The 27,564-nt window shown below is 37.0% G+C and overlaps 4 protein-coding genes and 1 pseudogene across 10 annotated transcripts; 2 read left to right on the top strand and 3 right to left on the bottom strand.

Annotated features, from left to right (window-relative positions):
• Positions 1-656: 656 nt before the first annotated feature.
• On the bottom strand, positions 657-3,612 carry LOC125212448 (dirigent protein 24 pseudogene; annotated as a pseudogene). Its single transcript, XR_016136784.1, has 2 exons — positions 2,867-3,612; positions 657-2,790 (listed from the first exon to the last, which is right to left on the bottom strand). The product of XR_016136784.1 is annotated as a dirigent protein 24 pseudogene (transcript).
• A 62-nt stretch (positions 3,613-3,674) lies between these two features.
• Positions 3,675-5,460, top strand: LOC125213986 (transmembrane protein, putative (DUF2358)). 3 transcript variants are annotated; one of them, XM_089067817.1, is made up of 5 exons: positions 3,675-3,919; positions 3,999-4,210; positions 4,280-4,360; positions 4,436-4,786; positions 5,127-5,460. In XM_089067817.1, the coding sequence occupies exons 1-5, from the start codon at positions 3,781-3,783 to the stop codon at positions 5,241-5,243; spliced, it is 900 nt and encodes a 299-aa protein (XP_088923943.1). In that variant the 5' UTR covers positions 3,675-3,780; the 3' UTR covers positions 5,244-5,460. The 3 variants fall into 3 exon arrangements, with proteins under 3 accessions (XP_088923943.1, XP_088923944.1, XP_047970772.1); XM_089067818.1 differs by lacking the exon at positions 5,127-5,460 and adding an exon at positions 5,069-5,095 and having other exon boundaries at positions 3,677-3,919; XM_048114815.2 differs by lacking the exon at positions 5,127-5,460 and adding an exon at positions 4,886-5,056 and having other exon boundaries at positions 3,677-3,919.
• LOC125213985 (aspartic proteinase 36-like) lies at positions 5,010-9,057 on the bottom strand. The gene is made up of 10 exons (XM_048114814.2): positions 8,506-9,057; positions 7,657-7,786; positions 7,228-7,475; positions 6,844-7,068; positions 6,517-6,679; positions 6,302-6,375; positions 5,917-6,007; positions 5,758-5,833; positions 5,594-5,665; positions 5,010-5,485 (listed from the first exon to the last, which is right to left on the bottom strand). Exons 1-10 carry the CDS (start codon positions 8,727-8,729, stop codon positions 5,337-5,339), a joined length of 1,452 nt encoding a protein of 483 aa, XP_047970771.1. The 5' UTR covers positions 8,730-9,057; the 3' UTR covers positions 5,010-5,336.
• Positions 9,058-11,477: 2,420 nt separating this feature from the next.
• Positions 11,478-15,207, bottom strand: LOC148931020 (aspartic proteinase 36-like). 2 transcript variants are annotated; one of them, XM_089067739.1, is made up of 10 exons: positions 14,678-15,207; positions 13,635-13,764; positions 13,253-13,506; positions 12,952-13,161; positions 12,689-12,851; positions 12,485-12,555; positions 12,243-12,333; positions 12,035-12,113; positions 11,869-11,946; positions 11,478-11,772 (listed from the first exon to the last, which is right to left on the bottom strand). In XM_089067739.1, the coding sequence occupies exons 1-10, from the start codon at positions 14,890-14,892 to the stop codon at positions 11,561-11,563; spliced, it is 1,503 nt and encodes a 500-aa protein (XP_088923865.1). In that variant the 5' UTR covers positions 14,893-15,207; the 3' UTR covers positions 11,478-11,560. The 2 variants fall into 2 exon arrangements, with proteins under 2 accessions (XP_088923865.1, XP_088923866.1); XM_089067740.1 differs by having other exon boundaries at positions 11,875-11,946; positions 14,678-15,206.
• Positions 15,208-25,516: 10,309 nt separating this feature from the next.
• LOC125199312 (F-box protein At3g07870-like) lies at positions 25,517-27,197 on the top strand. 3 transcript variants are annotated; one of them, XM_048110457.2, is made up of 2 exons: positions 25,517-25,668; positions 25,908-27,197. In XM_048110457.2, exon 2 carries the CDS (start codon positions 25,921-25,923, stop codon positions 27,097-27,099), a length of 1,179 nt encoding a protein of 392 aa, XP_047966414.1. In that variant the 5' UTR covers positions 25,517-25,668; positions 25,908-25,920; the 3' UTR covers positions 27,100-27,197. The 3 variants fall into 3 exon arrangements, with proteins under 3 accessions (XP_047966414.1, XP_047966413.1, XP_047966412.1); XM_048110456.2 differs by having other exon boundaries at positions 25,522-25,710; XM_048110455.2 differs by having other exon boundaries at positions 25,523-25,743.
• The last annotated feature ends 367 nt before the right edge of the window (positions 27,198-27,564 follow it).

The following is a 27,564-nucleotide window of genomic DNA, read 5'->3' as shown; positions in this document are numbered from 1 at the left end:
TCATGTTATATTGCTCCAAAGAGAATATATATTCATATATATATATATATGTCAATTGATTGCCAATGAATGGAAAAGATTGATTATATAATCTTTTTATGGAATGAATATCCATTCCCTTGGCCATCAAGTAAAGAATCATGCGTATATATTATTAAGATTTGATTAGAATTGATTGTGATCAATTAGTAATATTAATAGACTGAAGATTATATTCTTGGTCAATAAGAAATGTATTTACTAATTATTTTGGGCCTCTTTGATGGAAAGGGCTTTTAGGGTTTGATACTTAGGGTTTGTCCTCTCTCTGCCTATAAATACAAGTGTGGTGATCCCATCAAATCACACACATTAAGAGAACACATAAACGAGGGAAAGAGAGAGAAACAAATCCTTGGAGTTGCGCCACTACGCCGGAAAAAGGTTCAAGGAAATCGTCTCCTCCTTCCTCAATCGCTTCCGCTATGGATCGCCAAGGTATGTCTCGATCCTATTATGTTTATGGTTTACGTGAAATACATGTTGTTCGGAGATCTTGCTTTATTTATATTCAATTATCTAATCTTGAATATATGATGATAAAATAATGTCCAACATGACAAACTCAATTGGAACTCCTAATCGCGTACTCAATGATTATAACAAAAGCCTGAAAGTGATACCAACTGAGTTTGAGAAGTCATAAAATCAAATACAATTATACAAACACACAATGATTAAACTGAGAATCCAGAAATAAACAGAAATTGAAGAAGATTAGAACTCATAATCGATCGAAACAATATTCCTATGGAGTAATGTAAACCGTGAAATGCGTAACGGTTTCAATCCCATCAGTGGTGTGTTGATCAACATGCGGCATCGTTTCAATGGTCGCATACCCTTTCGCATTCTCGTATTTGCCGGTCCCACCGACTATGGCGATGTGCGACAGCGGCGTCGCCGTCCGGTGGACTCCGAAGAAGCTGATGTTGTCGTCGATTTCGTGCTCGTGGCCGTGGAACGCGGCCGTGAGCGCCACCGTGTGGCTGCTGCCGTCGGAGGAGCTCGTGATGTATATCCCCTGCACCCGCCCGAGCACCCCGGACCCGAGCTCGTGCCCCTCGGTGATCTCGTTGTCGACGACCGTGACCGACCCGAACGTCAGCTGGTTGAGGGTCAGCCCCTGCGGCAGCTGCCCCGCCGTCACGAAGGCTTGCTGGCTGCTGCCGCCGGTGGCGACGGCGTTGTTGCCGTTGCTCTGGACGAGGGTGCTCGAGGGGGCGCCGTTGAGGCCGACTAGGAATGGGTAGTTGTTGTTGTTGATCACGCCGTTGATGGTGTTCAGCGGGACGCCCCCGTTGATCGGGAAGATGGGGTTGCTCGGCTTCGAGAACGGGAGGTTGTTGGCGTCCGAGTTGGCGACGATGCCGGCCACCGCCCTCCCGGACGGGTGGGACCCGCCTAGGATGTCGTGCATGAAGAAGGAGAATGTGCCCGCAGGGGCCGCAGTTGTGGCCCCCGCGGCAGCATTGGGATTAGTGTCGGCCGCTCCACCCAGTGGGGCGGTTGGGGTGGCCTCGGGGATGTCGGATGGGGCGGGGGCGACGGGTTCTTCTTCTACCGGGGCGGCCTCGGGTGGTACTTCATTGGTGGCGGTGGCGGCCGGGATTTGGCCGCTCGGGAGGGCGGTTGTGGCCGGAGCCACCGTCTCTGGCGGCGGTATCGGGTCGGATGGGACGGGGAATGGTGGGGTTACTTGGTCAAGAATTCTTGATGAGGTAGCCAGGGTGGCAAGTAGGAGCAAGCAAAGGAAGGATGTGAGAGTAACATGGTTAGCCATTTGGAAGAAAATTGAGTTGAGATGTTTTGTATTTGATGAGAATGCGAGATTGATTTGTTGGTATTTATAGTTTAGATTATAGTAGTAGGAAATGAGAGAGTGGAGCTGATGAGATGGAGTTGGTCCCTTTGATTGAACAATTAGAAAAACCTAAACTCTTTGGTTGGAAAGGAATGGTTTAGTTGAAGAGGCTCATTTTTATATTCAACTTTGATCAGTGTTTACCACTGAATTTGTTTCTAAACAAATCATTTAATTATTTGCCTTTGATCCAAGAAAAAATGTTGAAATGAGAGTGAGGAAAGTGAAGTTATTAGCACACTCTTGTACATATCGGCAACTTCACACACAACACAATGTAAACTTGAGGCCACAGAGGGATGACTCCATCTGCAACTGGTTCACGAAAAGGCCCAGCACGTCCGAAAATCCTCTTTCTCACAGCATGAGGCCTCCCTAGCTCTCCGTTAACATGATATGAGAATCCAACACCAACCGGTGAGTCCAAATAGATGACACTTGCAACCTTAGCCCACACAACCGTTATCCATGTCAGTATTCCTGCCTACTTTCTAACTCGAAAATTCAGGGGAAAAGACTCGATTTTTCACAGAAAATCTCAGTCTTAGACCAGCTATTCGGATTCAGATGCAAAACAGGCAAGCCTCCTGATTTTGATGCTTCAAAGTTGAAAGGTTTTGTTCATGAAAAGATTTCTGTAGCAACATGACTAACAGAAATCGTTTGTCAAAAGTACAGCAGAAGTATAATCAACATCGTTCGTTCTAGCAATCTATAGGATGTGAAGTTTAGACAAGGTCGTACCATGTTTGTAGACAAAGCCATCAAAGCTCGAGCAACCTGGTCCTCCATTTAGCCACAGAACAGGATCACGCGCATGACTTGTCTCCGACACTACAAAGTAGTAGAAGAGGTTCTTCGGAGGGCTCCCCTATAGTGTCACATACCTTCACATAATAAAGTTATATGTCAAAATCAAATGAGTGAGATCTAGTCAGAGAAGTTATACCAAAACAACAATACCCTGAGTAATGTTTTGAAGGGAAGGTTCCTTGAATCCGGGAAGACTCCTTACAAGAGAGAGTTGCGGTGCAACTGCAGAAAAATGCACACTAACATACTTACCCGAAAAAGGGCTAATTTGTGCCTGTCCATGGTGGCTTTGTCCTCTCACCGTGTGTGTGTGAGATAGAGAGAGAAGACTAAGAAGGTGTTTTGTGAAAAGCATGAAAATGGGGAAAACATGAAGATGATATCAGTCACTAACTAGAGCCCACTAGTTTATATCATTGATACTCAACTTAAAAAGCATTTTTTATTATCCCCTTACAGCATTTCATCTGAAAAAGACACCTCTATAAGATTTGATTTGTAATGAATGTTTCACTCATTTGCATATCCCAGACAAGAATATTCGAGAAGAAGGAATCGATGTGCCACCTGCTGCTACGGCTGAGGGAAGTTCGTTTTCATCTGTTGCAAATAGTCAGCATATGCTGATAAAAGGAGATCACATGAATGCATCAAGACAAAGTCCAGTTCAACAAGCTTCTTTCTCTCTCGCTCTCTCTCCAACTTTTAAAGTCAATATATATAATTTGAAAGTAGGCAGGTTTTTTAACCATGAAAATGACATAATTGAACTGCCTCTAATTGTTCATACTTTTTAGGGACGGGTGGAGTAATAAGAAACGAGATTATATGACATTAACCGAATTAGTTTCTTGATAAAGAGACCAAGTGGGGTATAATGTGGCCACAAATAGTGATGAACTACCAAATTCATTTAAACCACAGAGCATCTTATCCAAACACACCTAGATTTTGTGGGAGAAACAAAACTAAAGGGGACAACAACATCTACCACCACACCCCATCATCAATAATCCAAATTCTTGCAGTATGGGGAGAATTCATCTTCGACACATCGATAAATCATGAGTACTTGTGTCACGACCTTCCCTCCCAATCCCGCATCCTCCTCCTCCTCCTCTTCCACCATCTCCAAGCATCGTCTGAACAAGCCTCAAGCTGCTTCATTTCGCCGTCTTCACCACACCGATGTATCCCTCCGAGGTATAGTACTTACGTTTATGTAGAAGCTTTTTCGTTAATTACCATGATCAGTGTAAGAAATTTTGAACTTATGTTGCAGTTGCAAATGAGAGGACAGAAGCATCTCCTGATGTTAGATCAGAGGCTGACAAGATTGTAGATGGCATGGACTTTGGTGAGCTCTGCGACGAGTTCGAGTGCATAAGCAGCCCTTTAGTCGAATCCACAGCCAGACAGCTCGTACGCGACATTCTTGAGCTTCGAGAAGGCAATCGCGCACTTGGAAGTTATGCCGTCTCTGTCAAGTACAAGGTAATTTCTATAAATGGATCGTTACTTCAGGTGATAAAGATCGATTTACGAACGTTGAAATGGTTGCAGGATCCAGTTAGGAGCTTCAGTGGCCGAGACAAGTACAAGAGACAAATATGGGCGACTGAAGCACTACAGAATCCCACTGTGGTAAGGATTCAGACAAGTTCAAGAATTCCTAATTATGTTAAAACATGATTAGTTTAAAATGGCATGTTTCTGCAGAGTGTGCAGCAGATGGTGATGTTATCAACAAGTCTGCTGAACATCCAGTGGACTCTGAGAGGGAAGCCCAAGTCTCCGATTTTCGCCTTCGGAGGAGACTTGATCCTCAAAGTGGAGTCCAAGTTTACAATGAACCAGATCAGTGGGCAAGTAATAGAGCACGAAGAGACGTGGGACCCATCCCAGTCGCCCCCCATCACCCAGGCCTATTTCTGGGCCTCGCGGCGGCTCTTTGCCACAGTTGAAGCCGGAAAAGATGTTTCCGACTCCATTAAGGACGTGTCGAAACGATTTGCTAAGGAGAACAAGAACATCGAAATGTATCCAGACCCTACTGGAGATCCAACCAAGGTACAATAAATACAATGTTATTTACATGGATTTCATTGATTTGTTTCAAGTATTCTCATTTCTCACAAAAAATATCCACTTTCATTTCATTTGATTCAGTTTTTCCAACGTGACGACAGCTTCCAGAGAGATGTAATCCAAGTTGCTCTGTTTCTGGCTGTTCTCTATTTAGTTGTACAGTTCTTAAAGACAACATTGTAAAGCATTCATGAAATTTACAAACTAAAAATCAAATCTGTGTGTATAATTTCAATACCAATGATTTAAATATCTGTTACACAGTGCACGCGATGACACAACAAAGCTCGTACGTGTAGATATAATGTCAGTGAATCTTCAGCAATATTGCAGTTGCAAGAAGAAGCTAATCGTTTTAGGAGGAGATGAAGCACTAAAGGGAAGTAATGGAGAGAGCTTTCAACACTCGAAATCGAGCCAAACCTTTTTCTATAATTAGTTCAAGAATGCAGCACCAGCATCAACAATTACTATTGTACAAGAGCAGCATTACCTGTGAAGCTGCTGCTGCTGCTGCTTGTGTATAACTCACTTACTCTATCAGTTTACACAGCACAGATAGAAACAAAAGGATTGCTATAAAATTCGCCTTCGACACATTGTAAGCAGAAGAGATATCATGTGCCCCAACAACATAAATATTCCCGGTAGCCTCATCTCTTACTTTGATGCTTGACGAACCTGTCATTCACATTAGAGAATACAACCTCATAAGATTGAACTTTTATAAGGGGAAATTCGGAAAAATCAATGATAGCAAAACGCACAAGTTATATAAAGTATACTCACAGTTATATTGTGTCCATCCAATGGTCTGATTTTCAAGATCGTACAAAACGAGCTTGTCGGATAATACTATATCTGCATTAAAAAATAAAAACAAGAACAAGAAGAAGATTGCATCAACATCTTTCATGAGACGAGTTGCATTAAAAAAAAGCAGCGAAATCTACCTCCCAACAAAGTTATTTCCCTTCCATCCTTTGTCTGCATCCCGCTATTTTGCCAACCTATACAATATTCGGTCTCCTGCAAAATTCCAGTTGCAAGATCATGGAGTTATCAGCCTTACTGAAAACAAAAACATTTTGGGATCAAACGAAATTACTCACACCAATTTTGAAGAGATAATTGCTGGGATGCACTGGCAAAACAAGAGAGTTCTCAAAATGGAAGTTTACAACTGGAAATCCATCATTCACACTGCAGCAAATACATGAAATCATCCATTATTTTTTATTTTTGGTTAGATAAAGACAGTGAATAAATGTTAAGGCATATATGAACGGGAAAAATGAAACAGTTAGTCCTGACCAAATCATCACTACCTGAAGTACTTTTGATCAGAGAAGTACCATGATACCGATTTAACTCAACATACTATAAGCAAAGCATCAAAGACCTAGTATTGCACATAACTGTGTGTGCTATTGAAAGTGATAGGTCTGTGCACACACATGAACCAACATAGAAAATTATCTCAGCCATGTAACTTACTTCCCACCGAAGACAAAACATTTGAACTGTTGCTCAACTATGTGAATTTGCAGATCTGGATGTTGCGCCATCATCTGGCTTGAGACGAATAGATAGATAGACAATTAGGGATGTGGGAGGACAAAGCGAGGCAAGAAGCAAAATAGTAAAAAATGTAGGCTGAGATGAAACTATCGAGAAACCAATGTTAAATAACAAATTTCATCTTTGCATACCCGGTCCAAAAGCTGCTGATAAACCTCAGATGGAAGATACGCCAATGTTGTACCACTGTCAATTATAGTCCCCCTACTTGATCCCGTATCAAACAAGTCTGTCGGGAGGTTCAAGAATTGACCACCTACCTCGACTGATTTCAGATTCACATTGTAATGTGGCCTACATTTACAAAATGTGACATGTTTCAGACAAACTATGGTAACATTATTTTACTCAAAATGCAAATGAAATACCACGGCATTCTATCGCAAAATAACTCAAACTTTGACCAAGAAAAGACAGGGGAAAAGAAACAAACAAACAACCAAGTTAACATCACATACTCATTTGGAACAAGTGGTGTTCTGCTGACATTGGGTTGAACTACTTCTCCAATAGCAAAGATTCCACCTCCCTTGCTACCATCTAAGCAATGCGAAAAGATCTTCCTCACCTTTTTGGATGAGGCAAGTTGTGAAAGAATGGATGTATTTGCTTGTCCAAAACCAACTATTCCATCAACGGCCTCAGAAGATGAACCTAATTCTCCAGCTTGTTTGGCTGAGCACCTATCTCAGATGTAAGATCAGAAAGCATAAGATACAGAAGACGTGGGAAGATTATAAGAAAGCTCAAGCAAGTCTTATTGAAAGTTCAGCAGATAGCAAAGAATATAATTTCTCCATAGATACATGAGATAGACTCATAGATCAAACATGAATTCTCACCCAAATGCAATGGATCCATTCATTGACGAGGTTTGAAGATTTCCAGTCACTTGGTCAAATCTAAAATTGTCCCTGACAAAGTATCCCTCAGTTCTGCTCCCATCTCCATAAGTAACAGAATATTCGCAGTTCATACCAGTCTGGCAATTTGCATTTGGGCTACTGAATGCAGCATCACAGAAATCTTGATCACAAGTGACCACCTTTCCACTGGAGGAAGCCGCCAAGTCATACTGCTTTAATTCTATCTGGAGGATTGAAAAACAAACATATAGCAGCCTTTCTAGAGTAGACGGAACTTGCAGTTAAAAGAGCTGAATGTTGGACAGGGAAAACACTCAAAACAGTATCGACACAATCTTCCGATTTCATTAGAGAAGCATCAAGAAAAATGAAAAGAAGAAAGAAAGAAGAAAGGGCCAAACATACATGTAGATCACTTTTAGTGGGACACCTGTCGCAATTGTGACAATTCACCCATAAAATATCACTTCCTGTATCTACTTGGACATGATAGTCAACTGGAGGAGACCCGATAGTAATTTTGGTGTAATATAGCCTGTTCAGTGAATCAAATAAACATTGAGATTCACAAACACAGAGCTTTCCACTACAAGTTTGCAAACAAAGCATTTAGCGCCCGAAACAAAAAAAAATCATTAACATTGCGGATTCATATGACCGCGACAACTTGTGGCGTTACATACAGATTAACAAAAGCAAAAGAGTGTTCCCACCGCTATATACAATTAATGCTCAATTTACTGCATGGTTTGTAACCTATATTCGCCACAGAACCGATGCTGGCATTGAGGAGTCTAGTATTGATTTCATATGCCCATCAATGGAAATGATTACTCTCTCAATCTCATTCCCTGGTTCTATTACCCCTTAAGACGGTGTAAAACTATTTCCATCTATAAAATGTTTATATCAATACCATTTCTCCAGGTTAAAGATGCATATGGATGGAAGTCATATTTTTGCCTTAAAGAAGATAAACAGTAGGCTTCATTCTCCAAGATTGCATCTTTCAACAGTATATCAACACAAAACAAGTTAATGCATCAAAATCAAAATCAATAAATGGACAAAAAACAGTAACCGACAGCCAAACAAAAAGGCAAAAGGAATGATCTGATAAAGAAACAAGAACGCCTTATCAATCACCACTCATAAGGTTCAGCAATAATTGAATTTCAAATTGAGTATATAACTCATCAAATCAAGAATTTCAACAAACACAGATCAAAATCAGTGATGAGGGTGAAAACGTACGCAGCGCTAGTGGGCGAACCATCGCCGCCGAGCTGAAAATCAACGGCGGAAAGCATTCTGCCGTGGCGCCGCGAGTCGTGGGCTCTGAGCGCCCCCAGCGCCGCCGTCCCCTCGCCGCGGCCGCCGTATTTGTGGTGAACTTGAAACACCAGATTGCCGGTAATCACCTCTGCCAAAATCAGCAAAGCCCAGAACAAAAGCAAGCACCTTTTCCCGGAATCCATCGCCAAATTACTTGAAAGAATTGAAAATTGTAAACAAACAAAGTCGATCTGTAATGGTGTGAATGAATTATGAATCGGAATCTGGGAAGAAGACGAAATTTGGCGGTAAAAGAAATGTGAAAGTTGACAAAATTGATGAGCTTTGATTTAGTAAAATTCAACAAAAATAGGTCGGTTGAAATCGTTGGACTCAACCTCAAAGCTACGGATGTTGAGATTAAAAAAAGAGAGGTTTTATTTTTTCTTCTTACATGGATTGGGTTCAATTTGAACAATATAAACTCAGTTTCTCTCTCTAAATGAAGTTTCGAAGAAAGTGAGGTCAAGAATTTGTGTGTCTTAATCTGCATTTATGAATTTTATTTCTGACTCACATTCTTGCTTTTGTCAGACCACGCCACACGCCTTCAAAATTCCAGCGATAAATTATTTTATTATTTTCAAAATATAGAAATGTGACAATTCTATCTTATTTGGGACAAATTAGTACTCTATAATCTTAATTGGGAGGGGGTGTATTAATTTATTTTCTTCTTCTAAAACTATAGGCTCTCATGATTAAATATGATTATATCATATGATTAAATATACAGTATTATGTTTAATTCATGAGATTGAATCTCACGACTTAATTCTATATGAATAGATAATTTTAGACAAGTGACTTAATTCTAGATGGATAATCATATGATAATTCTAGACAGGTTCAGAATCTGGTTCAAAATATGACGACGGATTTTGTAGGGAGATGCAAGCATGACTCGAATTTGTATAGTAGTCGATGAAAGATCAGACTTAGGCTGATTCAGAATATAAAGAAGATAAAGTGGGGAAAATATTAAAAGAAAAAGAAAACCACGTTAGTTGTCGCCCTCCAATAGCTTACAATATGGCGTGCAACATATCTTCTTTCAATCATATAAGGCAAAATACATCCTTAGGTCCTTATTTTTCAGTCAAAATGTTCACTAGGTCCTTGTACAATTTTTTTGTTTTAAAAGGTCCTTATACTTTTCACAATATTTTTATCAGGTCATCGTACAATTTTTCGTTTTAGTAGGTCCTTATACTTTCATAACTTTCATTAGATCTGTGTACAATCTTTTATTTTAGAGACTTTTTTATATTTATCTTGGATAATAATCTAAATTTAATTAAACTTAATGAACTTTTTAATATTCCATTATTTAACTTAGCATAGTCGATAAAGATAATATCATCTTGTTATCCAATAATCTCAATAAGTTGTAGAGAATAATAAAAAGATTAACCGTGATGATTGAAGATTAAAATCGAAGTTTTTTTTTTAGAATAACTATTTGAATTTTCAATTGATTATTTATATTTATATTGATTATTTATATTTATATTGAAAGATACCCTGAATATTTATAATAATAAGATAAGTTAAATAATAAAATTAAAAGGTTTATTAAATGTAATTAAATATAAATTATTATCTAAGATAAAAGTAAAAGAATATCTTAAAAAAAATATTGTATACGAACCTAATAAAAGTTATAATCAAAGTATAAGGACCTACTAAAATGAAAAAATTGTACGAGAATGTGATGAAATTTATGAGAAAGGTATAAGGACTTATTAAAACAAAAAAATTGTACAAGGACCTAATGAACATTTTGATTAAAATATAAGGACCTAAGAATGTGTTTTGCCATCATATAACAATGAATCGTAGCAATCAAATGACATCTATAATTATTAAATGGAGTACGCTTATATACTCTCTTCTTTAACAAAAATAGTCCGTATACCAAAAATAATTATATTAGTAGACCTCTCAATTTTTGATGCGAATTTAGTAAACAAGTAGAGTAATAAATTTATAATCCCCGCGTCTCATTTAAGATGTCCACATTTTCTTTTTGGTTTGTCTCACTTAAAATGTTCACTTTCCATATTTGGATATAAACTTATTTCTTCATTAAAATATTCAACTATTTTTTCTCTCTACTTACTCCAACTAACAACTCTTCCTAAAACCATGTAACTAAGTGTGGACATCTTGAGTGGGACGGAGTAGCAACTTTCCATTTTTGATATTCTCTATCCCAACTTAGTTGAGTCATAATCTTTTTCAGGATATCTAAACTCGCTGAATAATTTTTCTTGTAAAAAATAAAATATTTAATTATTCTTATTTTATTTATCTTATATTTTACTCTTTTATCTTTTTACTTTATTCTTTCTTATTTAATTTTGTCTTCATCTATAATTATTTTTATTTTTTCTTATTTTTATTTTTATTCTTTGTATTAAAAAGAAATGTCTCAATTAAGTTAAACGGAAAACTAAATTGAAGCGGAGGAAATATGACATTAATTTTTGTAGATAGACCAAAATATATACTATATGAGATTATTTTTGTGGATGGGGATAATATTTACTAATGTGATGACTCCAAGAAATGTTAATATTTATGAACTAAAATTAAAACCGCGGCAATAATAAATGATAATCCGCGGTGCCGTTTTGATTTTCATATTGGAAGGATAAATTGTTGAAATAAAACTCATTAATAATGACCAAAGTTGGAGTCAAATCACAAAGTCATTAGTCTTTGCCCCCAACGGTCTGAACACTTTTTTGGTTGAAGGGTCAACACAATTTGATAAATATCTAAAATTATTTAGGTGATAAATTGCCAATTTTTTAGAAATCATCAAATTGGTTTGTGTTCATATACACAAGGGTTATATCCAAATAACGTGTAAATAATATAATTGGTGATAGAATGAACTTTTATTTTATTTCTTCGGAATATATCTCCAAACTATGACAGTGTTTGAAAAAGAAAAAATTATCTAAAATTATACAATTACAAAACCCAACAAAAAAATAGAAACCAAGATAAATTTTACAAGACCTTTTAACTCATTGGGTGAGGCAACTATAAAGAGAAGGAGAGTTATAAAAGTTGGTTTGAAGAGAGTGAAAGTAGGAGCAGCAGCAGATATAAGATGTGATCCAACATCATAAACATTCCCTGTTGCTTCATCTCTCACTTTGATACTTGATGAACCTGCAATTAATTATTTTAATACAATCAAAATTCAATTGCTTCATTGATTACCATACTAGTTTGAAATAGCAACTAACAAAATGAAGATATAATTACTCTCACAGTTATATTCTGTCCATCCAATGGTCTGATTTTCCAGATCATACACAACCAGCTTATTTGATATTACTATATCTGCATATCAAATACACAATCACTGCATCATTCATTTGCTAAAAAGATTCATTCTTTATCAAGGCAAGAACCTTATGTAAAAGAGTACCTCCCAACAGAAATATGTCTCTTTCATCACTTGGCAGTGTGCTACTACTGTTTTGCCAACCTATACAGTATTCGTTACCCTGCAAAATCACATTTACACCACGGATGCGTTACTCGGATGTGGGGATATTTTAAAAGACAAGCTAACGAATTACGTGAGTTTCTTATCCAAGTCTCTCTATTATAATCCTCCAACCAAAATGACTTACTTGGAATACAAAAAGATAACTGTGGGGATGAACTGCCAAACTGAGAGAGTTTTCAAAATGAAAATTTACAATTGGGAATCCATCATCAACACTGCAACAAATACGTGAAACGCTACATTAGTATGAGGTATATAGCATCAATGATCTTGCAATGTACATAATTATGTGAACATATAGGCCTATACAGTGTATACATGCTCACGAGCGAATGCAGAACATTCTAAAACAGTCACAAAACTTACGTTTCGTTGTACTCAAAACATGTGAACCCTTGCTCTATACGAGTCTGCAGATCTGGATGCTGCGACATCATCTAGTTACAGATGGACAAATAATCAGGGACTCAGGGAGAAAGAGAGGTAAGAATCAAGATAGTCATAAATGCAAACAATAAGAAAATAATTCTATATAAATTTCATATCAAGGGTGAAGACATAATAGCATACCTTTTCCAAAACGTGTTGATAAACCTCAGATGGAAGATAGGCCAATGATGCGCCACTATCAATTATAGTCCTTCTACTAGATCCCGTCCCAGAAGAGTTTGTTGAGAGGTTTAAGAATTGGCCACCTACCTCAAGCGACTTCAGATTTACACTGTAATGTGACCTAAGATGGTACAAATTGTAATCAATTTTAGTAAGTTAAGTGTAACTCCAAATTTCTTCCAAGAAAGGGGGACATTGCAAGAAACAAAGAAATCACATACTCATTTGGGACTAAAGGTGTTCGATTGACTTTTGGCTCCATTACTTCTCCAATAGCAAAAATACCACCTCCCCTGTTTCCGTCCAAGCAATGTGAAAAGACCTTTTTCACCTTTCCTGAGGAAGCAAGTTGTGAAATGATGGTTTCATTTGCTCGTCCGAGACCAACTATTCCGTCAACAGACTTAACAGGGTCTTCAGACATTGAGCACCTATGAAGATTAAAAACAAAAGGTCGAATCAGTGAAACAAAAACTCCACAGAGATATAAGACTGACTAAAAGATCAAACATGAATACATACCCAAATGCTATGTTGCTATCCATTGTTGAGGTTTGGAGGTTTCCAGTCACTTGGTTAAATCTAAAATTATCTCTGACGAAGTATCCCCCGGTTGTGCCTCCATCTGCATAAGCAACTGAATATTCACATTGCCTTCCAGTTCCAGCTGGGCAATTTTTATTTGAGCTGCTTGATGCAGCATGACAAAACTCCTCATCACAAGTGACATTCTTCCCTGTGGAAGAGGTTGCCAAGTCATACCGCTTGAATTCTACCTGGTGGATCAAACATAGTAACGAGGAAAAGACTTGGTGTCAAAGGGGGACGTGTCGGATTGAGATTTTAGAAAGCAGTATCTTGAGATTTCGTTTAGGGACCGGAAAGAAAGAAACAAGGAACATACACCAAATTTACTTTTCTTGGGACAACTTTCACAGTCGTGGCAATTCACCCATAAAGTATTACTTCCTGTATCAACCTGGACATGATAGTCAACCGGAGGAGTCCCAATAGTAATATTGGTGAAATAGAGCCTGAATCATTGTATACAAATCGATATCAAGATTTACAAATACAGTGCTGCAATCATGGCAATTTTGGTGCAAAACTAACACGATAGCAATTTGGTAGAGCCAAATAAGTATTGAAATTCGCATTCTTGGATACTAAAGCTTGTCATTACATATAAAGCAATCGATAAGTGTCATTACACTCAAACAAAAAAACTAGTAGTTTTCTTTGATCAGAAGAACGCAGATTGCGACTCTACAAGGAGTAAACAGGTTGAGACGAATTCAACCAAACATCAAACATGTGAGAATCAATTTAACACTACAAATGGATGCTGCAAGTCATACATTTTTGCCTTGGAGTGTATGCTTGAATACCCAAGCCACAATCATCCACCATTTTCTCAACACAACAAGACAAATCAAACTCATCCGAGCTTCTATGAATTCCTTTACCCTAGAGTGGCATTTCAACATAAAAAATGTGGGGAAAACAGTTGATTTAGTAACAGAAACAAAATCACTTACAGCACAAAACCAGTTAAAGGAATATTCTCACAGGAAAAGAAACATCATTTATTTGGAGTCAGGCATTAGTGTTGGATTGCAGACCCATCCCACATCGGATTAGTATATAAGTGCTATCCACCCCTAATTAGTTTGAGGCCTTTTGGGAGTGACCCAAAAATAAATCCGGTTTGACTAGAAGCGGACAATATCAAGCAATGTGCAATCGACAGTCCTAACAAGTGGCCTTAGAGCCTTATTAGGGAGTGATCCAAAAACAAATTCATGCGGGATTGACGCAAAGTGGACAATAGCAAACTAACGTGCAGTCAATTGTCTTAACAATTAGGTCAGTTATTCCCAACATATTCAAATTCGAAATACAAATCCCAACCTTCAAAAAAAAAAAACAAATGAGTGTGAGACATACGCATGTAAAGTGGGGGAATAATGGCCGCCTAGCTGAAAATCAATGGCGGCGAGGCTTCTGCCATGGCGCTGCAAATCGTGGCCTCTCATAGCTCCCAACACCGCCTCTCCCTCGCCGTCAAACTTGTGATGAACTTCAAACACAAAATGCCCGATCGCACAACACATCAACTCTGCCAAAATCAACAAAAGCAACCACATTTTCCCGCAATCCATTGCAACCGAAAACAATTCCTACTTCAAAAACTGAAGGTGCTGTAAACATATTAAGAGAGGCAGCGTATATGAACGAATCGCCATATCGGGAGAAGACAAGAGTTGGGGAGTGGGAATAACAATAATACTCCATGTGAATGGCGGGCTTGAGAAAAATAAAAAAAGAGAAAACGAGACAAACGGGATGGCTGGCTAAGGAATAAAAAACCTCTCAATTATTTATATAAGTGTTGAAATCATTCTCTTCATATCTTAAAAGATTTCATTTTTATGTGATGGTCTGTAAAGTTCTGGTTTTTTTAATCTTATGGTGGTGTGGAGAAGATCTTTCTTTCGGACTAGTTAGAAATGCCGAATGCGTGTATAGAAGTCGTCATTTTTTTTATGAGACACTACATGAAAACTTGTTTATTCTTAAATGTGTTAAAATTTAAGGATGTTAGGGGCTTATATAATATGTGGACTTACTTAGAATAACTTGCTAAATTTTGAGGTTTAGGTTAGAAATTTTAGTCCGATAAAATTATATCTCTGCAATCTGAGTAGGACTGGCTTGAAACCTGACGATAGTGAATAATAATATCGACTTTTATGGATCAATACTTCGTGATTCATTGTTGTTTTTAGTGTCCAAGGCAGATACTAATTTTAGAGCAAAATATGATGATTCTTCAGAAGATGAGATATCAAATGTATTCAAGCTCGTTGTGCGAAGCAAACAACTTGTTCCACAAGAAATGCATACATGGTTACAATTTTTTCACTCTTTACCATGTGAAATTGGATCTTACGATGCACCTCTACATATATTTTAGATGCATTCATACCTTATTTTTCAAGGACCTACTTTTGAATTTCACTCTTTTATACTTTACCATTATGTTTTAGATTTAATATTGTTTAACTAGGAATGTCTCATTTTGCATATTAATAGTATGAAATTAATTGCGTAGCTCGATTGAAAGAAAAGAATTAAAAAAATTGAGGACACAACATCACCGTGTACGTTGACTTAAAGCAAAAACTCATTCGGGATACATTCAATACCAAGTCTTTATAGCATGCACAATAAAACCTGATTTTGCGACCCTATTGCAGGGTCGATGATGGTGGCATGTGTATTGTCCTTTTTTATTTTTATTTTTTTTTATCTCTTTATAAATACCATACTTTCTCACCTCATTCCACCATCCATTTATTCTACTCTCATTCAATATTCTTTTTCTACAATCTTAAAAAATGAATAAGAATATTGGTGGATCCCAATGCGAGGGCAATGACCTTTTGTGTCGATGATGAAGACGATGAAACCTTGGGAAGAGGCAGAACTGTGGAATAACGCCAAAATGCATCACGACTTGAACCAACTACTTCGCACAAATTTGGAATTTTGAACGTGTTCTTTTCGAGTAGTAGTTACTTTGATCAATGTACTTTTATCTATTTTTTAATCTATGTAGTTTTTCAGTGTTTTCAATCTATGTAATTTTTTTTATTTGACAACTTTATTTGTTTTAATTCAAAAAATAATTGAAAACAATGTGGAAAACAATAAAAATTGTGAAATAAGTTAGGTTTGAAATGAGGATGGCTTTATTGCAGATCTTCTGGTTCAAATTAAAAATACTGATATGATGGAGGAAAAATAAGTTGTAAAAAATAGGCTAATTTTTTTTTATCCTTAATTGTTGTGCCCTTAGTCCCATAGTGTTTATACTATTGCAAATCGCGTTTTAAAACAAATTTGAAGACCTCTGATTAGCTATGTGCATGCGCCATAATATCGTGATTGGTAAAGAGACGATTTTCAGATTAGGTAACTCATAATTAGGTAGATTTACTAGGGACTCTCATCATCAGACACCTTTTATTTTAGATCAACTTATATTGATATTGGAATGAGCAAAAGTTAACAAAGAGCAGTGCCATGAAGGAGCATTTGCAACATGTATGGTGGTGGTTCAGATAGTAGTTTGCACATGTTGTAAAATTATCCTGATGCTATGCAAACCTGGGAAGGCATGTTGCAGTATGAGGGGATGATGATTTCTTGATAGTTCATTGAGTTTGACTGATATGGATTTATCTTTAAAGGTGTTAGGGTGAGTCTAGAAGGGGTTAGAGCTTAATTCATTACCTTGGTAAAAGGGGTAGGAGAGACTCGATTTATGGATGGTGTGGGAATGAGAGCCAATCACTTGTCTACTATGGGGAAGGGAGTTGGAGACCGCCTTTGATGGACACTATCAAGCTCAACCCGGATGCATCTTTGGAGGAAGGTTCAAAACATGTGTTTGGTGGAGGTGTATTTGATGCTTTGGCAATTGGAGAGTTAATTGATGCACTTTTTATTAACACTAAATAAATATGCAAGTATACAGAGTAGATTTAGTATAACTAATGGTTAGTACCGGATATCAAACACCGGAAAAACGATCACAAACTGGCTATTTCTTACTAAGCTTCTTCCACTATTTGGAGATACAATTAGTTTTTGATTTTAAGAACTATAAAACTTGAAAATTAAAGAAAGTAAATAAACAATTGCAGATAAAACAGATGAGATTAGGGAATTCTACGGATGTGCTTTCATAGTTATGGTTTATACAAGTTCCAATTACAACACCCTAACATAGTTCATACTTTGCTAGAACGAGTCACATAAATATTTCTCATGTGGCACAAAGTAGATCACACACTAGTAGTGGTGTCGAAACGAGTACTCGTGGGTATCTGCACCCGACTCTGACAAACTCATAGTTTAGGCTTGTTTTATGGGTGATTAAAGAGTGCTTTTGATAGTTTAAGATGTTAAATACAGGTTTTTCACCACACATACACTAATTAGGTGAGTTAATGGGTTTGTCGTAGTTTTGTGATGAAAACAGGTTGAAACGAGCCGAAGCTGAATTTTGAGGAGTTCCCAGAAGAAATACCCGACCGGGTGTTTCCCATTTCTCGGAAAACCCGGTCGGGTGTTTTGCAGAAGCTATGCGGACTCCAGAAGGAAAATCCGACCGGGTGTTTTCCATTTCTCGGAAAACCCGGTCGGGTGTTTTGCAGAAGTCGGGCTTCGGGAAGAAAACCCGGTCGGGTGTTTCGCCACTTACAAATCACCCGACCGGGTGTTTTGTATGCGTGCTCACTTAATCCTGATTTTCACTCCGAGTATAAAAGGGTTCTTACTCATTTTCGAACCCTAACTTCCCCCACTGCAAAATAGAGAGAGAAATCGAGAGATTCAAGAGGATTGAAGGCAAGGAGGCTTCCATCTTCAAGAGATTGAAGAAGAAAGATTCTCCCCAACATCAAGTCCACCTTAGGGAGTTCTATTTTCTATTTCTACCATGTTTTCTTTTGATGTTCTTGTATTTACTTTTGTTTTAGCTTCCATTATGAGTAGCTAAGTCTTTATTAGGGATATTGGAGAAGTTTGTATGGAACCCATGGGTTAAACCTTGATTTATGCTTATCTATCCCTTTTGTGGTGGTTTTGTTGGTTATTGTGCTTTTTCATTGTCTAATTGCTTAGCTAACAATTGGATGTCTTTTTCTAATCATTGTCATTGAGAGATGCTTGGTTAGATTGTCAAATAATCAACAACTCCGTGCGTTTTATGTTATCGAGAGATGCATAGCTAGAGAGAGGGCTTGAGTCCGTAGGTTTTAGGAGTCGGTCTTGAAGTGTAGGGAGGAGACTCCGACATTAGAGGCCGATCAACGCGTTAGATGCACCCGAGAGGGGGTCTAACCAATTAACCCGACCTTCCTAGCCACACATGAGATCCAATAGATGAGCATGATCCCTAGGTGAACACCCGTGATCCATACCAACGGATCCATATCCCTATCTTCCCAATTTGAGTGAAAACTACCCTTATTTGCTTTAGTTTCCTAATTTGCTCTTATTTGCTTACTTGTTCTTTGATCTTAGTTAAGAAAAACCAAAAACCTCTTCTATTAGTCTAGATAGTGTTCAAAGTTGCATCGTAGTACTCAAGCCGGCATTTAGTCTTCGATGATCGATAATTTCCACTTGTCACGTGCTACATACCCCATACACTTGTGGGTGACACATTTATTGCAAATTTAGCATGAGTCAGACTCGTCGGGTACCCACACCCGATTTAGCCCATAAACCCAGTCCCGATACCCATCCCGCTACATATCGGGTAATCCCGATACCCGAGTCGGGTAACCCACACCCGATGTTGCGAGTACCCGACCCAACCCGAACATTATAATTATTATTTTTTTTGTGTTTTTTATATTTTAAGAAAGACATAATAAAATAAAACAAATAAGTGAGTTAGTCATTGCCAAAAAAAGAGAAAAAAGTTAAAGACATCCTAAAAATAAATAATATCACCCTACGTACAGGGGCAAAGGAAGTAATTTAAATCAAATAATCACAATCTCTTTAATTTTCCCAAAATTTCATAAACTATATTAGTTCCAACTTTAAAAAATTCAACTTATTACTTCCTCCGTCTCACTCTAAGTGAACCATTTTCCTTTTTAGGACGTTCCACTCTAAATGACACATTTTTAAAAATAGAAACATTACTCTACTTTTTTCCTCTCTCTTACTTTATTCTCTCTACTTAACTCACAAAACAACACTGCATAAAATCGCGTGCCGGAATAGAAATGCTCCACTTAGAGTGGGACGAAAGGAGTACTATTGATTTGCGAAACTTATTAGAACTCCCTGCGTTCTACTCTAAGTGACGCATTTTTTTGAAAAATTTATGCATATCTAAAATAAAACATCACTCTATCTACTTTCCCTTAACTCTTACTTTACTCTCTTCACTTAACTCACAAAATAAAACTATATAAAATCTTGTGCCGAAAAGAAATGTTCCATTTAAAGTGGACGGAGGGAGTGTTGTAATCTACACTGTTATATATTTAATATCGATAATGAGATTTTTCTTCGACAATTTTACGATATGACAACCTATCTAAAGTATTATTACCATGCGTATTGAATATATTAATATTATTAGCATTATTTTGTACACCCTTCATCCATTAATAAACTTTTCATTTGTTCTTTTTTATCACTTTTGGTAATAGACCCCACATTCCACTAGTTTTATCTCACTCACATTTCATTATAAAACTAATATACCTCACATTTCACTAACTTTTTCAACCTATTTTCTACTACATTTCGTAATGGGGCAAACTCCTATGATATTGGTGGACGGAGGGAGTAAGATTTATAGAGGCGCAGCGCCCCTATTGTAAGGCAGATGGGAGCCGCGGTGGAGGTGGAAGCGCTGCATTCGCAACGGGGTTGGGGCAGAGGTGGCGATCAGCGCAGCGGCGTCGAGACGGCCTATTGCATGCCGCGACGGTGGACAACGGATTTTTTAATTTTTTTTAAAAATTTCTTAATTTCTATATATATCCAACATCGCAATTCATTTTTTTTCCCATTCCATTCCAATCTCCAATCTAAATTTTTTTCTCAAATCCACTCTTATAAGATGAATGACGAGGAGTACCAACGCGAATGGGATGCGGCGTATGACGCGGTGGTTGAAGAGTTGGCGCGGGAAGTGCAGGAGGAGGTGGAGCAGGCGGCGGCGGCGCCGATCCCTTGTCCGATCCAACATCGGTGGACAATCCGACGAGACCACGCCTAACCATCTACTGATGGATGACTACTTTGCCGAAAACCCCCGTTTTCCGCCAGAGCTTTTCCGTCGGCGTTTCAGAATGTCTCGACGTCTATTTGTCCTTATATCGACGTCATTGGCTTCGTGGTACAAGTGCTTCACCTTCGGATGTGATGCCAGTGGCAGGATCAGATTGTCGGCGTTGCAGAAGTGCACAACTGCAATTAGGTAGCTGGCCTATGGTGGACGGCTGACATGTTCGACGAACGCCTCCATATGGGTGAGACGACTAGCCTACAGGTTTTGCACCAGTTTTGTAAGGGCATCAGGGCCATCTTCGGTGATGAATATCTCCGAAAGTCAATAGCTAACGATTGCCAGATACTACTTGGTATGCAAGGGAGGGTACACTGTTTTCCAGGGATGATGGACAACATAGATTGCATGCACTGGGAATGGAGGAACTGCCCAGTGGCTTAGAAAGGGCAGTTCATAACTGGGTTCAAAAGCAAACACCGTCTATGATCCTGGAAGCCATTGCTGGCTACTGGTTGTAGATCTGGCATGCGTATTTCGGTGTTGTAGGGAGGAACAACGACATCAACGTTCTGCAGTCATCGCCTCTATTCAATAACTAGTGCCAGGGTGAGGGTCCGGAAATTAGCTACGTGGCCAACGGCATGCAGTACAGTAGGGGCTACTATTTGATAGATGGGACATATACTTGGTGGTCCATATTTGTAAACAGTGGTGTATCCAGGATTTTTGGTTTGGGGGTACGATAAATAATTACATCTTCGAAATTCAGAATCGGTTAATTATCTTTTATTTGGATGACTTCCATTGTCAAAAGTGAATATTCTTATATTTATATATTAGGGATAATTTATTTAAGCTTTTGAAAAGTGCGATTTATTTTTAATGACAAAACATCTTTTAGCTTATTTAAGCAAATTTTCAATAATTATAAAAAAATAAAAAGATATTTATAGAAATACAAAAAATAAAATATAAAATTTATTACAAGAAGATTAAAATACTTTACAAAATATTTGAAAAATGATTAAAATAATTCAAATATATTAAAATGGACGGTAAATACATTTAATAAAAACTAAATGTATTACAAAAATATATATTTAAAAATACAAAAAATTAAAAGGAATTAAGCTTGAGAATAATGAAAAGATAAGGAAATTAAATATATTAGTAGAAAAATAAAAATTTTACATAAGAAAAATTAAAGGCAGTTAATATTTTAATGCATTAGGAATAATAAAAGGTAAAAAAAGTGAATAAATCAGAGATGAGAACATAAAATTATGAAATGCACTTAGGAGACTCGAACTTGGGTGCAGAAAGAGATATCCTGGGAATTCTACCACTGGGCCATCCACTGCAATAACATTTAGTCGAATCCGATATAGTATTATTAGAAATATTTGGGGTTACAACTGTACCCCTTTGTTCCCATGTAGATACGCTAGTGTTTATAAAGACGATCCAAAATCCAATTGGTATGAAGAAATTTTGGTTCGCGCAACGTCAAGAGGGTATGGGGATGTATGTTGAGCGAACATTTGGTGTGCTCCAAGCGCGATGGGGCATTATATGGTCCTGGTACGAGTTTGGCACGAAGACGATGTCACTGATATCATGTTGGCATTTATCATATTGCATAACATGATAATAGATGATGAAGGACCGGATGTGGAGCATTGGGTATCGGATGATGCTGGAACAAATCACTGTGTTGCCACTGCCCCTGCAAATGGGTGTGCCACATAGTGATGAATACTTGATCCGAGCTTGGCTTGACACACACAAGGTAGGGCTGGCAATTTTTGACACGACACGATAATCTGACACGAATCTGCACGAAATTATTGGGTTTGGATCAAGTCTTATTGGATGCGGGTCATTATTGGGTCGACCCACTAAGAACACGAAAAATTCGGGTCGGATGCGGGTTGGATGCCGGTCGGGTCGGGTAACCCGTTAAAAATTAATATTATTATTTTTATTTTGAGTAAAGATAAATTTGCAAAAATTGTATACACAAAATGCCCTTCAAATTTTAAAAAGGATAATATTAATTTATTTTGATTAGATAGCATCATTAATTACATATTTTTGTGACTAATTTGACCTTATTTATAATTTTTCATTTTTCATTTGTATTGTTGTACAATATGTACCAAGACCCTTATTAAAAGATAAAATTTTAGAGAGAATAACCATCCATAGTATTTTAATGGAATAATAATGGAATAATTTTTTATTCATTTTATTTAAACTATCACAATGATATAAAGATAAATAAATTGCTTTTTTTTTACAAAGTATAAATTAGGAAAACACTCTTTTGTTAGGAAATTCTCTCATATTATTTTTGAAACCATTGATATTTTATCATTAATTTCTAACTTTTAATTTTGAAAATAATATTATACATATTGGTTGATTATTCTATCTAAAATTATTAACATTATAATATGGGTCATTCAATGATAAGACATTGTTGGACTCAACACATATAATAGTAATACAACATTCAAATGTATAGCACTTGCTCCAAAAATTGATAAGATCATGAAAAATTATTAGTATTACTATATGATAAATCACAATATTTTCAATATTTCATTTACCGTATTATTTTAATATTACTTTTATAATTATTTTCATAGTGCGTAATAATATCATAATAGAGATGGTATGATGATAACATGTGGAACCCAGAATGTAAGTTGTAACATATCCTTTAATTATATGACTGCTATATAAATTGATATATTTAAATATTATGATAAACCACAACAAATTTTAGACCCATATTATAAAATTAATTTATGATTAATAATCTGTTATATATTATAGTGGATCAAATGATACATAAGAGCTAGTTCGACGATAGAAGGTTGTTGCTATCAACGTATAGGCGTGTGACACTTCAAGTATATTAGTTAATATATTCAAAATATATAATTATGTCTTCATTCATGTAATTTTGGATAATAATATTAAATGACCATGTAATGACCTTACTTTGCATATTTCTTCATGTGTTATAATATATAGAAAATATTTGAAATTACAAGCTTCAAATTATATTTCAAATTACAAAAATTAAAGTAGTCGAAAGAAATGAAATAATACAATGTACGTGAGAGATCCAAGTGAAAAATAAAACTAAATCAATTAGTGTTTAGAATAAAAGGATAATTTGAATAAATTTATGAAAAATAAGTTTATACTTATAGATACAAAACGTTAATTCAGATATTATGTACTAGCAAAACTAATCAACAAATAACTTTATAATATAATTTATTTTACTATTATATTCTTTTTATTTTGATTGAATAAATTTAATTTAATTTTTAGTATTTTCACTCTTTTTTGTTTTGTTCTTTTTACTTCTTTAGTTCTTTTATCTTGTTTCAAATTTTTTTGTTGGGTTTTGGAACAAAAGTTATGTATTTTGTTGGGTTTTTTGGGATTTTGTTGGAGTTTTGTTGTTTAAAATGGAACATCTTCATGCTATATGGCTTTTTAAAGTCTTGATCATTTTTTGAAGCAATATGTAATCGTGTTGTTATCGTGCTTAGGTTGTTGTCGTGTTGTTATCGTGTCGGGTCAACCCAAAGTGGTTCGTGTTGGTATCGTGTTCAGGTCGATATCGTGTTCTTATCGTGTCCAGGTTGATATCGTGTTCTTATCGTGTCGGGTCAACCCAAAGTGGTTCGTGTCGTTATCGTGTTCGGGTCGTGTCCAGGTCGTGTCCGGGTTTGAAGGTGACGGGTTGGGTTCGTGTTCGGGTTTGGGGTTTCCTTAACAGGTTGGGTTCGGGTTTGGCCTTATTGGGTTGGGTCGTTATCGGGTTGACCCGATAACGACCCAATCCGCACGATTTGCCAGCCCTAACACAAGGAATCAGAACATCTCCAGCTCCAGGCCGATATGGTTGAAGAGATATAGGCACGTAGGGGAGCGAGCACATGGTGATTACTTTTGTTTGTAATTCTCGTTGACAAATTATTTATGAATGAATTATGTTTAAATTTTGTTTTAATTATTTTTGTGTATTTAATTTTATTCTAGTCCAATTAAAATATACTAACAATTAATAAAATAATGTGATTTGTGGTTGTGGTATGGCTGTTATCGAGCTAGACAAGTTTTTTTGGTTGTGCTGACTAGGCGGACAACTTTTTGTGGTTGTGGTGTGGCTGTTCGGCCTATATTGTGGACACTCTTAAGCAACATAGAGTTTAAATTTGAGAGGATCCACTAATGGGAGTACATTAATGTTTTAAAAACCGGACCGGCAAGCGAACCGGTGAAGCTATCAGTTCATGGTTCAACCGGTCAGACCAGTGGTCGAACCGGAATACTGTACAATATTATTTAAATAATTAAATATATAGTATAACAATGTTAAAATTAAATAAATACTACTCCCTCCGTTTCTTATAGTTGAGTCATTTTTCTATTTCGGGAAGTTTCTTCATAGTTGAGTCATTTCTATATATGGTAACCTTTTTCTCTTTCTTACTTTACTCTCTCTCACTTTATTATCTCTACCTTTTCCTCTCTCTTATTTTTTTATCCATTTATTTAACACACCAAATATTCCTTTCTAAAACTCCGTGCCGAAAAGTTTGGCCGCAACTATGGCGAATCAGAGGGAGTATAAATCTTAAATTTTAATAACATTAAAATTATACGGAGTATCATTTATAAATTACATATAATCTCAAATATAAAATGATATAATAATAACTTTTTTAATCAAAATAATTGTAAAAGTACAATAATATTAAATAATAAGAAAAACTACAAATACTAAATAAAAGAAATTTTATTTTTGCACATATTTGGAAACCTTTTCTTATTTCCAAATTTACACGGCACCTGTGATTCATTTTTCCCATTTGCCACTGAGTACATATTTATTGCATTGAGGGCGGTAGGTAGGGTAGTTTAGAGAGTTGTGAGTAATAAATATTTTTGGCGAACCTTCAATTATATAAAGAGGGCTTTAGGTTTCATCACAAGCAAAAACGATTACTACCATCTTCGACTACTGCCATATTCACCGCTGCAGCGACGCCACCCTCTTGATCCGCCATTCTCCTACAAGGTGGCTCATTACACTGAGCATCTTCTTTTTTCTAACAATGTGGTACTGGCAGTATTTTATCCCTGTGTTTTCATGGTAATATGTTTTTGTTTTTCGATATTTCTTGGTGTTGTACTCAATGGCTGACGTTCTAGTTTGAATATAGCATCCGCGAATTTTGTTTCATGCCGTACAATATGCTGAATTATTTTTTGTGCAATGATTTAGGCATAAATTTAATTTTGTAAATACCACTGTAGTTTGTAGTGTGAAATGAAGAAGATGAGAGCAAAATCCGAAATAGGGGAAAACTTGTTCCTATATCTACCATCAGAAATGATAATAGATATCCTTTCACGACTCGATGTTCGTACTGCTATGAGGGGCAAGTGTGTTTGTAAGCCCTGGCTCGATCTGCTCACTACCCCCGAGTTCGTCAAGGCCCATCTTTCTAAATCCATCTCACGCCTCATTATAACTGAGCGTGTTATCCATATAACTGATGAGGGTTACTGGAATTATAATTCAGAGACACACAAAATGGTGGATGAGCTCAATCTCAACTGTGATTGGCATAGTTTGAATAAAGTCTTCAACTTGGACCTCCCTTTTCGCATGGCAATTCAAAGCTCAATTAATGGTTTGTTATTGGAACACTCTGTCAATCGTATCCTCTGCAATCCAATCACTCGTGAATATATCAAGCTTCCTTGTCCTAGACAGCCTTCCACTGCGCTTGCATTGGAGTTTCATGGATTTGGAGTGAGCAGAGTGAGTGGCCAATATAAGGTGGTTAGGATTTCCGCAGAAGGACCGCCACAGACACCTGTGCATTTATATTCTGGTGAAGCTGAGTGCCAAGTGTACACTCTTGGAACTGGATTGTGGAGAAGAATCGGCCAATGTGGCCACTGGAAACATCTTGCGGACAATTCAAACTCAATGAAAATGTCATTCTTGTGCGGCTATCTTCATTGGTGGTGGAGAAGTACGGCCATTTCAGCCCCTACAAAAATTTATCGCCTTGATCTTGAAACAGAGTGTTTTAGTACCTTTTCCTGTCCTCGTGCTATCAGTAACAAAGAAAGGCACCTATCTAGTTTAAGGGGTTGTTTATGTGTATGCGACAATTCGAATCTGGGGATTATTATATGGGTGATGAAGGAATACGGAAATGAGAAATCTTGGTCAGTGGAGTTTAGCATTCTCAAAGATAATACTCCTATTTGGGATGGTTTACAACAGCTTAACCCCATTGAAGTTTTCAAAAATGGTGATATGCTCTTATCATGGAGACAGGGTAGGCCGATATACTACTCCAGCACGACTAAAGCCATTCAAGAAGTTGATCTACATGACTCGGAAGACGACATGCGCTACCAGATAAGCCTTTACACGCCGAGCCTTCTTTCTCTAAAGACTTTTGCTACCGAAAATGTAATTTCGTTTTGATTTTGACTATGGATTTCTTAGAGAAAACCCACTTATATTATGTAATGAAAACCTATGTATTGATGGATAATGGTGCAAGAGCATTTTGATTATTAGTATATCTGTATGTTAATTAGTACTTGCGTTAATCAGTATGCCTTTTATTTTTGTATGTTTGTTGCTTCACTTGACTCAGGGGATTGGCATGTTTTGAATTGTCTATTTACTGAAGTTTTTGGTAGAGTACTCCTCCCGTTCATCAATACTTGTGTTAAAAAATCTTTTGCAGTTCATCCGTCACTACTTGTCTGAAGTTTTTCTTATTGTGCATTTTCACTCCGAGCTCTGTTTCATGTAGTGTTGGCTTGAGCCAATGCGAAGGAAGTATGTGTTTCGATTATTTTCTCACCGAGTGGCTATATTAATTGATTATCACCTATCTGATTGGATCTAGTATTACAGACAAAATTGTCTCGAATGTTCATG

The sequence above is a fragment of the Salvia hispanica genome, chromosome 3, assembly GCF_029641045.1.
Source record: "Salvia hispanica isolate PSC_SH4W2 chromosome 3, Shi_PSC_v1, whole genome shotgun sequence".
Taxonomy (NCBI): domain Eukaryota; kingdom Viridiplantae; phylum Streptophyta; class Magnoliopsida; order Lamiales; family Lamiaceae; genus Salvia; species Salvia hispanica.
The sequence above is the reverse complement of the archived record's forward strand: the minus strand, read 5'-3'. Positions and strand labels throughout refer to the sequence as shown.

Excerpts from the sequence above, each read along its gene's own strand:
- LOC125213986 (XM_089067817.1), top strand. The coding sequence starts at position 3,781 with ATGAGTACTTGTGTCACGACCTTCCCTCCCAATCCCGCATCCTCCTCC. Across the intron at positions 3,920-3,998 it reads CACCGATGTATCCCTCCGAG|TTGCAAATGAGAGGACAGAA; the intron begins GTATAGTACTTA and ends CTTATGTTGCAG. Across the intron at positions 4,361-4,435 it reads CACTACAGAATCCCACTGTG|AGTGTGCAGCAGATGGTGAT; the intron begins GTAAGGATTCAG and ends ATGTTTCTGCAG.
- LOC125213985 (XM_048114814.2), bottom strand. The coding sequence starts at position 8,729 with ATGGATTCCGGGAAAAGGTGCTTGCTTTTGTTCTGGGCTTTGCTGATT. Across the intron at positions 6,376-6,516 it reads ATCAGCAGCTTTTGGACCGG|ATGATGGCGCAACATCCAGA; the intron begins GTATGCAAAGAT and ends GTCTCAAGCCAG. Across the intron at positions 5,834-5,916 it reads ATTATCTCTTCAAAATTGGT|GAGACCGAATATTGTATAGG; the intron begins GTGAGTAATTTC and ends GGAATTTTGCAG.
- LOC148931020 (XM_089067739.1), bottom strand. The coding sequence starts at position 14,892 with ATGGATTGCGGGAAAATGTGGTTGCTTTTGTTGATTTTGGCAGAGTTG. Across the intron at positions 13,765-14,677 it reads TATTCCCCCACTTTACATGC|GCTCTATTTCACCAATATTA; the intron begins GTATGTCTCACA and ends ACAATGATTCAG. Across the intron at positions 13,162-13,252 it reads GATAGCAACATAGCATTTGG|GTGCTCAATGTCTGAAGACC; the intron begins GTATGTATTCAT and ends TAATCTTCATAG.
- LOC125199312 (XM_048110457.2), top strand. The coding sequence starts at position 25,921 with ATGAAGAAGATGAGAGCAAAATCCGAAATAGGGGAAAACTTGTTCCTA.